Raw genomic sequence first — 13,889 nt, forward strand, 5'->3', positions numbered from 1 at the left:
TTTCACCTTTGCACGAAATTTAACCAGTTTATATACTACCCATCTGAGATAGCTCTCATTTTAGTATGTGCATAGAATTAGGGTCTCTGGGGTTTTTTTGTACAGCTGTGTGCCTTAGCCTTATGGAAGCTGCAGTTTGCTGTATTATTTTCTTTAACTTCCATTGGTATTCAATGGCGAATTTGTTCTCCCAGGTCAACCTTTAATCCTAAATCCAAAAGCTAGGGAGCTTCACGGCATAATGTAAAGTTTATGTATTAGAGCAAACTTTCAAGATGTCTTTTGATAATTAGTGGTATTTTAGTTCTGCAGGCAGAGGATTGTAGTCTTTGCATGTCTGAATGAAGAGACTTAGTTTTGCTGGTTTAAAGTATCTTAATACAGGAGGGTACTGTATATTTATAAATCAATGCAAATATATTTTTAATTAGGTTTTAAAAGTATGTGAATGGCTTGCAAAGTATTCTCTTTCTTTGATGTAGGAGCAAAACACAGATACTACAAGTTGTATTCTTCAGAATGTATCTCCAGGGGATTATATAATTGAGGTAATACTTACACATAGTCATTTGTACAACAGTAATGAGTGTGTTAATGGAGGAATTTACTGAAATTAAAGGAGTTCAAGTCACTTGTTGGTAAAATTGGACTTCAGGCATCCCTACCGAATTATCTTGAGAGAGTAAAAATTTTTAAACAGATTGTTCTTGACCTTTCATAGTTTTGCTTCCCTGAGCACATAGCAGTTTCATCTGTGTCTTCAAGTAGAGTTGTGGGCCTGCATAATTCTTGGGCTTTGATTTTTTTTTTTTTTTTCCCAATTGGAATTCTGTAGTTTGGTCACTTTTTTTCCTGTACTGGAAAGGTGGGTATTTCTCTTGGTGATGACAGCATGTGAACTCTGAAAGTTAATGTTACAACATCATACTATGTACCAACAAAGACAAGTGATTTCGCTAGTTACTAGGTTGTGGTGCTCTTTAATTTTAAATTTTGGACAGTAAGTTTCTTCACATTTCATTAAGAAAGCTGTCACAGTTTTTTACATACTGCAGAAAATAAATACAACTAAATTTCCACAAAATAAAATTAAACTTTTACTTTTCAAAGCTGGTTGATGACACTAATACAACACGGAAAACAATGCACTATGCCCTAAAACCAGGTATGAATTTTGTTTTTTAAAAAGTATACAGTATTTACCTTATTAATTTAAATTCAGTTTTAATTATGTTGGAAACAAGTCTTGATTTGACCTGTGTCTGTTTGCCAAAATCGAGACTACTGAGGCAATTGTGCTGTGATCTTTTGACCCAATGAAAAAGGGTAGACATGCACACTTGCAGGTACACATCTGCGTCTCTGTACATTTATATTTAGTACAGTTTAGATCAATATATCATTGGAAGTCTTTGGGGGAAAGTCACTTTTGTCGTATATATGGATGTGAAGAATCACAGCCTATATCTTAATTGATTGCAACTGATGGACACAGTATTGTGGAAATAATGTAATGAAACTGAGAGCAGCCTAAACGCGTTACCTGCCTGTCTACTTCAGCCCTGAAATGAATTTAAGCAGTCTGGAAAACCTGTCAGGTGAGTGCTTAGTCAGACCAGTTACTGAGAAGCTAAACAGAGATTTCAGAATGTAACTGCAGACACAAAACATAGCTGCAGATGAAGGCAACAGGCAAAATGGACTGAATCCTAGTGCAGGTTGCTAAAGGTAATCTCTACAGGAAGAAGCTTCTTCCTAAGTGGTTGGTCTAGCACCCTAGAACAAAAATCTGACAGGTCCAAATGACTATTGCATACCTTATCAAAACTACACTTCATGTAGAGTTCTTCTTTTGGGGGGGAGGTATGAGTTAGCATATAGCACTTGTTACTTATGTTGGTCACACTAATGCTGTGGTGATGGGGGCAATTCACATAAAACCTGTTTAAAATGGAGCAGAATATGTCGTTTGCCTCTACTGTATATTTGAGAATTACCTGATAGTAGTGTACTGCAGCAGTTTTACATTCCCAGTATGAGGATTTGATTAGTTAATTATAATATAGTGTATTTGCATATGGCTAATTCTGCTTTATTTTTCAAAGTACATTCTCCATGGGCTGGACCAATAAGAGCTATTGCCATCACAGTCCCTTTAGTTGTCATTTCAGCATTTGCAACGCTTTTCACAGTGATGTGCCGCAAGAAACAGCAAGGTAAGAGGATTTATTCGATACAGAGTTCCATTTAAAGATCTGCTTTTGCAACAAAAAAGAGTCTTAACTGGTAGGTTTATTCCAGATATACTTTCATCTGAAGAGCTTTCTTCTTTTCTACCTCTCTCTCCTTCCTCCCCACAGTTTTTTTTGTGTGTTGAAACTTGTAGCAAATTTTTAATCAGTGCATGATGGTAATTTGTTGCCATAGACAGTATTGTATCACAAATCAAGACTTCACTGTAGAAAGGAGCGAACAAAAGACCTGTTGGGAAATATTTTTGGTGTTGGGTTTCTTTTTATTTGTGAAGTACTGCATGACTATGTAGAATACAAACAGATCTGTAAACTTTTATATTTTAACCATTCCCTTATTTCATTCAGAAATTACTAATTCATATTTATTTTAAATCAGAAGGAACATAAAGCCATGTGATACCAATACCATTCTCGGCATTGTCTGGAATACTACCTGTATCTCTTTTTCCAGCTTTCCTCACTTTCCTGGAAGTTGCCTTTATAGTTCATCCTAAGCCATCTTCATAGATTTACTCTTTCTAAGACTTGCAGATGCTTCTCTAAATTAGATTCCATCCCTCTTTGCTGACTTCTCTCTGTGTCTAGCGAGACACACGTTACATTGAGATGTTAAAAATAAATTCTATACAAAAAAATCCTCCAATCTAGGGCATCGTGCAGTTTTATGAATATGGAAAAAGAGATTGCTTCCCCGAATCTCACGTATATCTGTGTTACCCATCTGAATTTTGGCACTGATGTATACTGCAAGTGCTATATGCCATCTGGGTTAAATCCTTTTACCTTCTGGTCTTCTGTAACTATCCCTTTGCAAACAGCTAGCGCAGTTCCAACAAAAAACCCAGCCAAATCACTAAGGATTTGTCTACAGAGAAAGTTGTTCCAGAATAGTTATTCCTGATGAATTGTTCTAAATTAAATCCCTAGATGGATATTTGTATTTTGAAATGCTCGTGCTTTATTCCAAATTAGTTTAATCAACTGTAGAACTAGATTGAATTAGTCTGGCATAAGACCAGACTTCGATGTTCCAGCATGAAAGCATCTATACAAGGAAAGAAACACTAATAGCTATTTTGATTTAAATTAATCATGTCTTAATTCAAATTAATGTCAAATTAATGTCCAAATGTGTGTCTGTATACATACCAGAGAGAAACTGTGTGATATTCTCAAGGGATTTGTGCTCCTGGAGTTTAATATTTTTACCTGGCCTCTATTTTTTTTTTTAAACAAGAGTCTGTTATACAGGAAACTCCTGATGATGGTTCATCTTCAAGGTTTATAATATTTTAACAGAGAGATAAAGACTGTTGAAGCTGGATAGAGGTGAAACAACCTCATTCTTTTTGTAAATAAACGCAAGGAAGGTTTATCTGAGTTGCACAGTAATAACTGCACATTTTACTTTCAAAGTGTGTTCCATATACGTAGCAGGTCATAAGCTGGATAAATAGAGCCTGTGCAAATTTTCTTTTTCAGGCTGCAAAAGAAAAAAAATCTTTTGAAAAAAGCCATTACTGTATGCATTGGTAATGAGCCTACAAGTGTTTTAAAAGAACAAACCCAAGCTTTACAGTGTAAAAACTCTCTATCTCTTCCAATTTAGAAAATATATATTCCCATCTAGATGAGGAAAGCTCAGAATCTTCAGCATATGCTGCAGGTCTCCATGTGGAAAGACTTCGTCCCCGGCCAAAAGTGTTCATCTGCTATTCCAGTAAAGATTGCCAGAAACACATTAACGTCATCCAATGCTTTGCTTATTTTCTTCAGGACTTCTGTGGCTGTGAGGTAAACTCAATATTTCTTTTGCAAACAGAGTTTCCTTAATTGACACAGCACCCCCAAAACTCGTAATAATATGTGCTTGAAAATGGGGTATTCCAGGCTCTCATTTCCACAGAGATAACTTTTGTTATTTTTCTAAATATTGGCTATATAATTTTTCTTCTCTTAGGGAAAGGAGCTGGTCATAGCCTGTGTAAAAAACAGAATAGTGGAAAATGTGTACCACATTGATTCCAGGACTTTGATTCAGCTGTGTTTAGCTTGTTTCATGTTAACTGCTTTTTCTGTTTGGTAGGTGTTGCATCTTTATGTTCGGCAGCTACAAAGACGTGTTATGTCTACCCAATGTACTTCAGTATTCCTAAAATATATTTTATATTGTAGTTTTAAAGTAGTTGAATCTATCAAAACTCCTACTCATAGAGCAAAATTGTGTAATTTGGATTAATTGTTGATATTATATATTAATTTGGGGGGAGTTTTATTTTTTTACTTCCCTTCTGTTTCATTAATGATGTAAAATAAGCATGTGTTTTGGTTTTGATTTAAAGCCGTAAGACAGACATTCACATTGCTACTTTGAACGACTAGGCTTAGAATCTCAGACTGCTTTCTAAAATATAATCAATATGTGGCCTGTCTTCCACTTTTCAACTGTAAAACGGCAAGACTATCGTTAGTCTATTTTTGCTGGATTTTAATCCTGTCACAGTGACTTTAAATGCATGAACTGGATCTGGTTTTTCAGCGCTACAGCAAGTCTGACCTCTAGTGGCCAGACCCAGTAACACAAGCGATGCCTCACATGTTCGGGGGTGTTCACAATTTATTCGTATGTGTAAAGTGGTTCAGGTAAGGTGTTTTATAAGTAACTTACTTGAATCGCCTTTTTAGAGACATACTTTGGCCCTGTTACATCATTCTTTGGAATAGTGTTAAGGTGAGCTGTGACTGCTATAACTATGTACCATGGAACATATAGTATCAGGCATTATTTAAGATAAGACAATATTGATAGCATCTATGTACAGAAATAATATATGTTGCTACTAAAGGTGTGCATAATGGAACAGTTGCACAAGTATTTTTCATATGGAATCAGAATGTTTTCTCATAAAGCACAAAACCAGTGGCATTTAATAGCCATTTAAAATAACTTGACCGTAGTAAACATCCTTTCTCACAGATAGGAGAGCAGACAGTTTTTTGAACAACAGAAGCAAAAACAGACACAAAAGAAAAACTACCTGCATTGTACCTTTATCAGCGTATCTCCCAAGAAGCTGTAAAACGACTTCTCTTCCCCATGCATAAACTGGAATAGGTCAGTTGGAAGGGACCTACAACCGTCATCTAGTCCAACTGCCTGGCCACTTCAGGGATGACCACTTTCTTCCTGTAGCTGACTGTGCGGTGACAGTTTTCATGAGTCCTTGTGTTCTAGCCATCCACCTACTCTCTGTCTTCTGACAGGGCAAAGTTTTCCTCTCTGTTATGGGTGATACAGCAACCATACTTTGTTCTTGGGAAAAATCCTTGAGAGAAGACTCAATAAATGGTTTTGATGTGTGTCTATTATGAAGATTTTTTGCATCTTTTCTGTTATTCTACTGCTTATGCTTTCTTTCATGAGATAAAGCATTGTGTCCTTCATCTTGGTGTACACAGGCATTTCAGACCACGTAGAATGTTCAGAAAATTTGACAAAGTACAAAATAAAACAACTCTTACGATAAAATTTTCAGAGTTTTCTTATCAGAGATAAGCTGCTGCTGTTCTGCATCCTAACTGAAAGGACTTGATATTATAGGCACTAATTATGTTTGTATCTAGATATGAAAATTCTTGGCAGCAGACTTCATTAATAAGCAAAAGATGATGAATATAGATTTCCATTACATTCAGCATATTAAAGACCCAAATATACAACAGTTAAATTGTTTGAGGCAGACACAGTACATTGTTTCTGATGGATTAATGATACCTAATTTGTTCAGATAGATAAATAGTAATTTACTTGGTCCAGCCATATTTTCTATGCTATTTTTATTCCCTGAGAAATACTGCTATGTACGAAATCTAGAGTGGTTTTATTTTTTAAGGAACTACCCAGTTTATATTCAGCTACTTGGCTTTGTACTGTTACTTGTAGATTCCATAAATTTATACATAACACAGGGATAATTAGGTATGTTTTTCTTTGTGTAATAAATAAGCAGCAAAATGGATTAATACAGTAACTGGCATTCTTTTTACAAAAAAGTCTGGAAGGTTTTCCTTTTTACTGTAGCAATTTACCCACTTCTGTAGCCCAGTGAAATATTTAGCCCGCAAGTAAAGTTCAGAACGAATGCGTGGCCTTGCTTATTTTGGTGAATAACTACTGACATAGTTAGTGTCGCTCATTCAGGTTTGTCCATTATCAAGGCTATGTTAATTATTACTTACTTCTCTTTTAAAAAAGCTTGCATTTGCATCAGGGGCAAGCTGTATTTAAACTCATCATTAATTCTCAGTTGTCGGATGAATACAAGCTGACTCACTGAGGATAACTCATTTAAATTTTATTAGCAAATATATCTAATAATCTGATAATGCATATCAACCAGAATGTTCTTCTCTTTTCCAGGTGGCTCTAGATTTATGGGAAGATCTAAAAATATGTAAAGAAGGTCAGAAAGAGTGGCTTATTCAAAAAATAAACGAGTCCCAGTTTATCATCATTGTGTGTTCCAAGGGAATGAAGTACTTTGTTGAAAAGAAGAACTGGAAACACAGAGGGGTAACCAAAGATGCAGGAAGAGGAGAACTCTCTCTGTTTGCTGTGTTGACTGTTGCAGAGAAGCTTCGTCAGGCAAAGCAGAATTCAAATGACCTCTGCAAGTTCATTGCAGTCTACTTTGATTACTCCTGTGAAGGAGACATCCCTGGTATTCTGGATCTAAGTACAAAATACAAACTCATGGACAATCTCCCTCAGCTGTATTCACATTTACACTCCAGAAATCTTAGTGTACAGGATTCAGAGGTGTTTCCTGTTAACATTAGTAAAAGGAATTATTTCAGGAGCAAATCTGGGAGGTCCCTTTATGTTGCCATTTGCAATATGCATCAGTTCATAGATCAGGAGCCAGATTGGTTTGAGAAACAATTTATTCCTTTTCCTCCACCTTCTTTACATTACTCAGAGCCTGTCATGGAAAAATTTGATTCGGGCTTGGTTTTAAATGACTTAGTGAGTAAACAGGTGATGGATGGCGATTTTTACCTGAAAACAGATGTAAATTCAGACTCTCACTGTATAATTCAGCACTTAAATCTTGGAGAAGATATAGAAACTCAGGACATTCAAGGTGGTGGCAGCTCTGCTCTTCAGCCGTTGTTACATGTTGTTAAAGCGTTGAATCTTAAAGATATGCCTCGTGATTCTGGAATCTATGATTCATCTGTTCCTTCATCTGAATTATCTTTACCTTTAATGGAAGGACTATTGACAGACCAAACTGAAACATCCTCCACTACAGGAAGTGTTTCTTCATCATCAGGTTTAGGTAAGATAGAGCAGTATAATATAATTTAAATAACATAATTTAAAAATTATATTCAATTACTGGGAGCATATTTCTGCCATCTCAAAATACTTAAGATAATATGTGAGGAGCCATACAGAAGGCTGCAAAGGAAGATAAGAATTGTGTAAAGATGGTAAGAAGATATAGGTTTCAGTAACTTCAGAAAAATTAATCTCTTCCGTCTTGGTGGGGCAGGGATCTTTAGCTAAGTAAGTTTTCACTAAAATTCTGTTAATAAGTCACTTCTCATTAATTGACCTATTGTTGGAGAGACTGCTGCGTTCTTCCAGTGACTCCTTGGCAGCTGGGATACTCAGCTGACAGCTGTGTGGTTTAAGCAAGGGGGTGATATAGTGAAGCATTCTTATAGAACGGCCATAAATCTAAAGCTGACATCCTATTTTGCTCCAGCGCATACTAGAACCTTTAGGGATATCGTCTGTACTGTGGTTAACTCAAGTTTCAGAATGACATTAGGCTTCTCATTGGATATGGGGCTGGGAGGAATGAACAAATGCGTTTCAGTAGAGGAATTTAAATGTTTGGAAGATGGTCTCCAAAACAGATACCCAGCTTAGACTCCTGCAATTAGAAGGTGTATATATTGCCTCAGGCTATATAAAGAGCTGATCTGACCTTACTAGTTACAGGACATTGAACTGGCATCGCAACTACATCAGTGTCGAATGCTCCAGCAATTGTATTCATAGGATAATACTGCAGTTTGAGATTTTCCTTAAGCAGTTACAACAGGTGGATATTGCATTTTGATGGTGGTATGCCGTTCTGTGTTCTTGAATGAGTGTTGACAGTGAGATAATTTGTTAGACTTTTATTTTGGCTAAATGGATTGGTGTGTTTTATCATTCAGATAATTCATAACTAATGTTTGATGCTAGAGTTACCTTGAGGGGAGAGAATATAGATGTTGATTTACAGATATAGCATCTATATCTATAGGGTAGATATATATAGGACAAAATAAAACCTGAAATCTTTTCAGGTGGAAAAGATCCAGATTTACTGATATGATTGCATAAGTCACAAATACTCTGTTATTGTTTCAGAATTAGTATTATATTCTTCAATTTCCTGCCATCTTCTAATATAGTCTTTTCTTGCATTTGTGGTGAAAATTACAGAAGATATCTGTAAAAGTTCTAGTGTTGGATGAAAGTAGGATGCTAGTTTAAAATTTATGGCCTCTCTGTAAGAATGCTTTACCCGTATTCCCCTTCTGATTCAATGACAGAGCTGTCAGCTGGGTATTCCAGCTGCCGTGGAGTCACTGGAAGAAAGAGACAGTCTTTCCAGTAATTAATTCTCAAGTCACATACATACTCATTAACATGTTTCAGCTACAGAGGTTAAACGTTACAGCAGTAGTTGGTAGAGTCGCATCTAAACACTGGTGTTCCAACACCTTAAGAAACCGCAGTAACTCTGACATTTTCCATTCACTGTCCCTGTCCAAAAGCACCACCGCGACCAACTTTCACCCAAACCTCCCCTCACCCAAACCGCAGTCCTAATTAGGTAGAGGGTACAAAGGAGACACTAGCTAGAAATAAGCATCATCTACCTATTAGAGTGCAACCCATTAAATCTTTTTACTGTCCCAGATATAGAAAATATTTATAGCCCTAATATTTATATGCCTAATAATGAAAGGAGTAGATAGAATTTAGCTTTTGTTCTTGTTCTAAGAGTTGGATATGTCTAAATTATTACTCTGAATTTACAGTATCATTTCTGTTCTGGCTACCTATTTTTTATCCATTACTTGGTCAGAACAGAAGTGAATAGCTCTGTCATTTAGCATCTCAGGGTAGATGTTTCCTTTCTTCTTTACAGAACAGTTTGATTTAATCTTTTGAATTAGAATCGTAAGTCCCATGACTTTTCTATCTATTTTTCAGTGCAGTTCATGTGCAGGCTACTGATCTGCAAAGAAAAGATTCTCAGAGAGATCATCATATTGGGCATCATCAACTGAAGTTGAAACCAGTATAATTTTGAGGAAGTACCAATAATCAAACCATTACAAGGTTCTCCAAGGGCTTCTCTAAGAAGCTCTGCCTGGGGAGAAAATTCATATTAATTCCTTAGATAAGGAGTTACTGAGCATGGTAGTTCAGCCTCATGGCTGTATGACATTATGATCCAGAGGGTTTTCATAAGTTTTCTTTGCTTTGTTTCTAAAACACTGACCAAATACAAAATCAATGTTTCAATTAATGAATCTCGCTGTTTTTTCCTTTTATAGGGGAAGAAGAACCTCCTGTAATCACTGCTATGAAATTCTTAGTGCCTGGAATATGTAAAGCAGAACTTCATTGCCGTATCCATACTGATGAACTGCAGGCAATTGCTCCTTTATAATACATCACAACATTGTTATGCATTGCCACTTTATCAACAGCCTCTGTTTGTACTTTAACTACCACACTGTCTCAGCACTAAATCTACTTGAAGGAACAAAATACTCCCTGAAGATCTATTATTCCAAAGGGTGTTTGGTTTTTTTTATGGCCAGTAAACTTGAATCTGTTGGTCTATATGAAGTCTTTCATGATTTGAAAATGCAGCATGGAAAAAGAGATGAGAATACATTTCAAAATTATTCCTATTACTAATTTGAATGTCATGATATTACACTGTTTACAGATGCCATAATTAAAAAATTAACTCTTTTTTTTCTAGAAATGATCTTGCAACTGAACATAAATAGCTTGGAACATTAAGCCGTAGTAAATTTTGTAGTCTAGCCTCTAGTTTTAAGTGCTGACATACTTGATGGCAGGAGTGTTGTAGTGAATGAGAGCAGGCTTTTTTTCAGAAGCAAGATAAAATGCCAAAGGTGACATCAAGAAATGCTCCATCAGAAGAAATAGTTTTGTTTTAGAAATGTTTGAGCTCCTTTCCTGACAGTCTCCTCTCTTTCCCAAATGTTAATGTGTCTCAGTATTTAATTTCAGATAAGTGCATATCTCCCTCTTCTGTATGATTCTCCTACCTCTTCCCTACAATCTGGCTATGGTGACTCACAAATAGTACCATACTGAGCCTGAAGTATCATTTTTATAACAGACAAAAATATAGATCCTGCATATGCTGAGTGATACCATGGAAACCAAGTTTCCTGTTTTCTTCCTGGAAGGGCTAATATAAAGAATACCTCAGAGATGAGGGAGGAAGACGAAATTTTGTATTCTGGATTTGTTCAGCCATGAGATCCGCTTTATAGCGGATTTTATATTCTCCTCCAAGGACAAAACCACCTGGGGTATAACAAGTTAAGAGAAGTGGTTAACGGGCATGAGTACTTTGCTTTGTTTTGAGCCAACCAGTAAACAGAAGCCTATGAGTTATTTTGCAGTTATTTTTCACACTACTTAGATAGTATAATATTACTAGTGTTATATTAAAAAAAATTGCTAAAACTACAACTGGACATGTTTACCTAAAGACACAGAGCATGCACATCATTTCTTTTGCAGTGACCAGGTAGGTGTACCATCATCCAGAACATCCCTGCTGTTTCCAAAGAGCAACTTTTCATAAGTAAAACCCATCTGTGTAACTGCAGTTCTAGGCACTATTATAATAAGCATAAGAACAGCAAATAGCCAAGGACACCTTCTCAACGTGCCTTTACTAATTTTGCTCATGGAGTCAGATTCTGTCTCATTTAGCCTGTCTTTACATTCCACTAACAGGAGGTTACTTTAGGAATACATCAAGGGAGAGCTGAAACACCTCAAATATTCTCTTACTTTTGATAGATGAGAATTAGACATTGCTAACTGTTACATTTTATTATCCATTTTAATAGCATGAGGTAAAACTATTAAACCAGGGATGATTTGGCTGAGTAGCTTTAAAGCTCCTGTTTTTGTTGGTTTGTTTTTTTTTTAGTCAGTTTATATTTAATAATTTGAATTTCCAAACAAAGTACTCTCAAAATTGTTGTCACATGTGGAGTAAGAAAGTGCTGTAACAATTATTTGAACAGAACCATCAATGGCAGAATTCTGGCATGCTTTGCAATTGTAATATGGAATTCTGTGACAAACTAGATGTATGTGTCAGATTTGGAGGGCTTTGTCATTAATGTAGTGTTCCTTACTCTTCCTTTTTTCAGAATTTGAAATAACACTAACTGGAAAACCTCAAACTTAAGTAAGTTTTAGGTAGTTTTAAATACATAGTGAATCATCTGAACTTTCAATTATGTTTTTGGTTTTGTTTTGGTTTTTTTTTTTTAATGCTGTGCCTTGGGCTGTACTGACAGCAAAATCCTTCATGTTTTCCTATTCTTTGAAGTTGAAAAATACCTGGGTCAAACTAGGCAGAAAAATACAGAGGTGAATGCTCCTCCACTAAATCCACCTGTGAAAGTACTTGATTCAGTGCAATTCTTGCCATTTTACTAGAGAAGGAGTTTGGGTTGATAAGATGCAGGCAAAAATGTTACAAAATTTGTGTGCTGAAGAGCTGCTGTGCATAGAAATGCCAAAGCTGCAAAACATGAGGAGGAGGTAATGCCGCTTTCCTCCATGGAAAGTCCCAGCTCACATACTGTTGTTTTATGCTAAAGATTGGGTAGATTTCCTGGTTCTGTTAAATTCAATAGCAGAATTGGTATTACTTAATGGAATTAAGTTGTCATTTTGAGCTCTAAGAAAGCTCAGTTTTGAAAATGGATGAAGGCAGTTGCACAAATAATCACTTGTCATTAATGTTTTTATTTTCATTTCTTCAAAATTTGCTGTACAATCCTGCAAATCTTATTTTTTTAAATTATAAAAGGCCTATGCAGATGCCAATCAAATCTGTCGGGGGGTGGTGAAGAAAAGAAGAATTCCTTCATTCCTTCTTAGCGTAAGGTGGAAACAGCGTATTATGTGTCCTCAGAAGAAAGAGAATATAATTAATTGAAAGTATAGAGTAGGACAAACCCACACTTAAAATATACAGGATTGATAAAAGTCATACTTAATCTGATTTAGCATAATTTTTTTACAAAGCCACAGTGGTTTACAAAATTCGAAGAATACTGTGTATATTGAGATGCTGGAAGGACATAGTACTGAATTTGCAAGAACTCTGTTTTTTCCCCTCAAATGAGAATAACAGCAAAAATCCTTGTAAAAAAATATTTTTGAAACAAATACATTAATGCACATATTAGAGGTTAGCTTACTACTATTTTCAAACATTAGTAAACTCTAAGTGGAATGTTAATGGTGAACGGATCCCTGTAATTTCTACTAGACTCAAATGTGTGGACACTGGTTGTTTTAAAGCGTATTTTCTGGGAGGGTGGAAAAAACATTGGAAAGCTGAAGGTTCAAGATATGGCGGTATGTTTAACATTTTGAATGATTAGTATAGTTGTTGCCATAATTTGTACCTGTACGTAAACACATCAACTGTTGAAAATAGAATGCAGCTGACATTTGCAGAAATAAAATTTTTATGATGCTATAATTTAGAAGGTAAATATAAAAATAAAACATTTTTGTTCAGTTTTTCATTTGGCTTTTCTTAATAGCATAAGAAGACTTGGCTTAAAAGTCCAATTGTTTTATCTAGAGCACTTTTAATGCAGTTACACACACCACACAAATAACCAGACTCTCTAACTGCTGTTCATACTCTACATCTGGAAGTGAAACAGATATTTTGATCAGTGTTTAATATAGTCAAGAAACTCTAAGAAACTTTATTTTTCAATAACTTCAGTATTGGACAGACTGAGTCTGATTATTTTTTTTTAAATGAAACTGCCTTAATATGATTTTATGTAAATATTTTTCTTACATCCTCCTTGAAGGTCTACTAGCAGTACATGGTTCTGCAAGTCAAGTGAAACCTATCCATACCAACTACAAAACTATAATAACCTGGATTGGATTAGTTTTATCAAAGAAGATGTAATAATTGCCGAAGATTTATGTGCTTTTTGTTTTCATCCAAGTGGATTTCAAAGCACTGTTCCAGTCAATGAACCTGCAAACTAATTTCAGGGATAAGCCTTGAAACCACTTGTATTCCTGATGTTGTTCAGGTACATGAAGGTTTCTATAATGGACTTCTGGTCTGGCACAACCAAACTCAGAATGCTATAGAAAAATCTGTAATGAGTCTGTAAAACTTCTTGTTGTTGAAGACTTGAACTGCTTACTTAATATCAGATAGTTTGCATACACAATAGCTATGTTGAATTTACGGGATGATGTTTATAATCTGTATATCTGTTGTCTTC

The 13,889-nt window shown here is 35.6% G+C and overlaps 1 protein-coding gene across 2 annotated transcripts in view; it reads left to right on the forward strand.

Annotated features, from left to right (window-relative positions):
- The window catches only part of IL17RD (interleukin 17 receptor D), a 55,739-nt gene extending 42,586 nt beyond the window's left edge, over nt 1-13,153 (forward strand). Inside the window, exons 8-13 of one of the 2 annotated variants that reach the window (XM_075096151.1) lie at nt 483-548; nt 1,111-1,165; nt 2,106-2,216; nt 3,886-4,049; nt 6,676-7,597; nt 9,885-13,153. In XM_075096151.1, the coding sequence (XP_074952252.1) occupies nt 483-548; nt 1,111-1,165; nt 2,106-2,216; nt 3,886-4,049; nt 6,676-7,597; nt 9,885-10,000 (1,434 nt within the window). In that variant the 3' untranslated portion in view covers nt 10,001-13,153. Of the gene's footprint in view, nt 1-482; nt 549-1,110; nt 1,166-2,105; nt 2,217-3,864; nt 4,050-6,675; nt 7,598-9,884 lie in introns of both variants that reach the window. The other variant, XM_075096150.1, reaches the window with a different exon arrangement.
- The last annotated feature ends 736 nt before the right edge of the window (nt 13,154-13,889 follow it).

This window comes from Phalacrocorax aristotelis, chromosome 6 (assembly GCF_949628215.1).
Source record: "Phalacrocorax aristotelis chromosome 6, bGulAri2.1, whole genome shotgun sequence".
In the NCBI taxonomy this organism is placed as follows: Eukaryota; Metazoa; Chordata; class Aves; order Suliformes; family Phalacrocoracidae; genus Phalacrocorax; species Phalacrocorax aristotelis.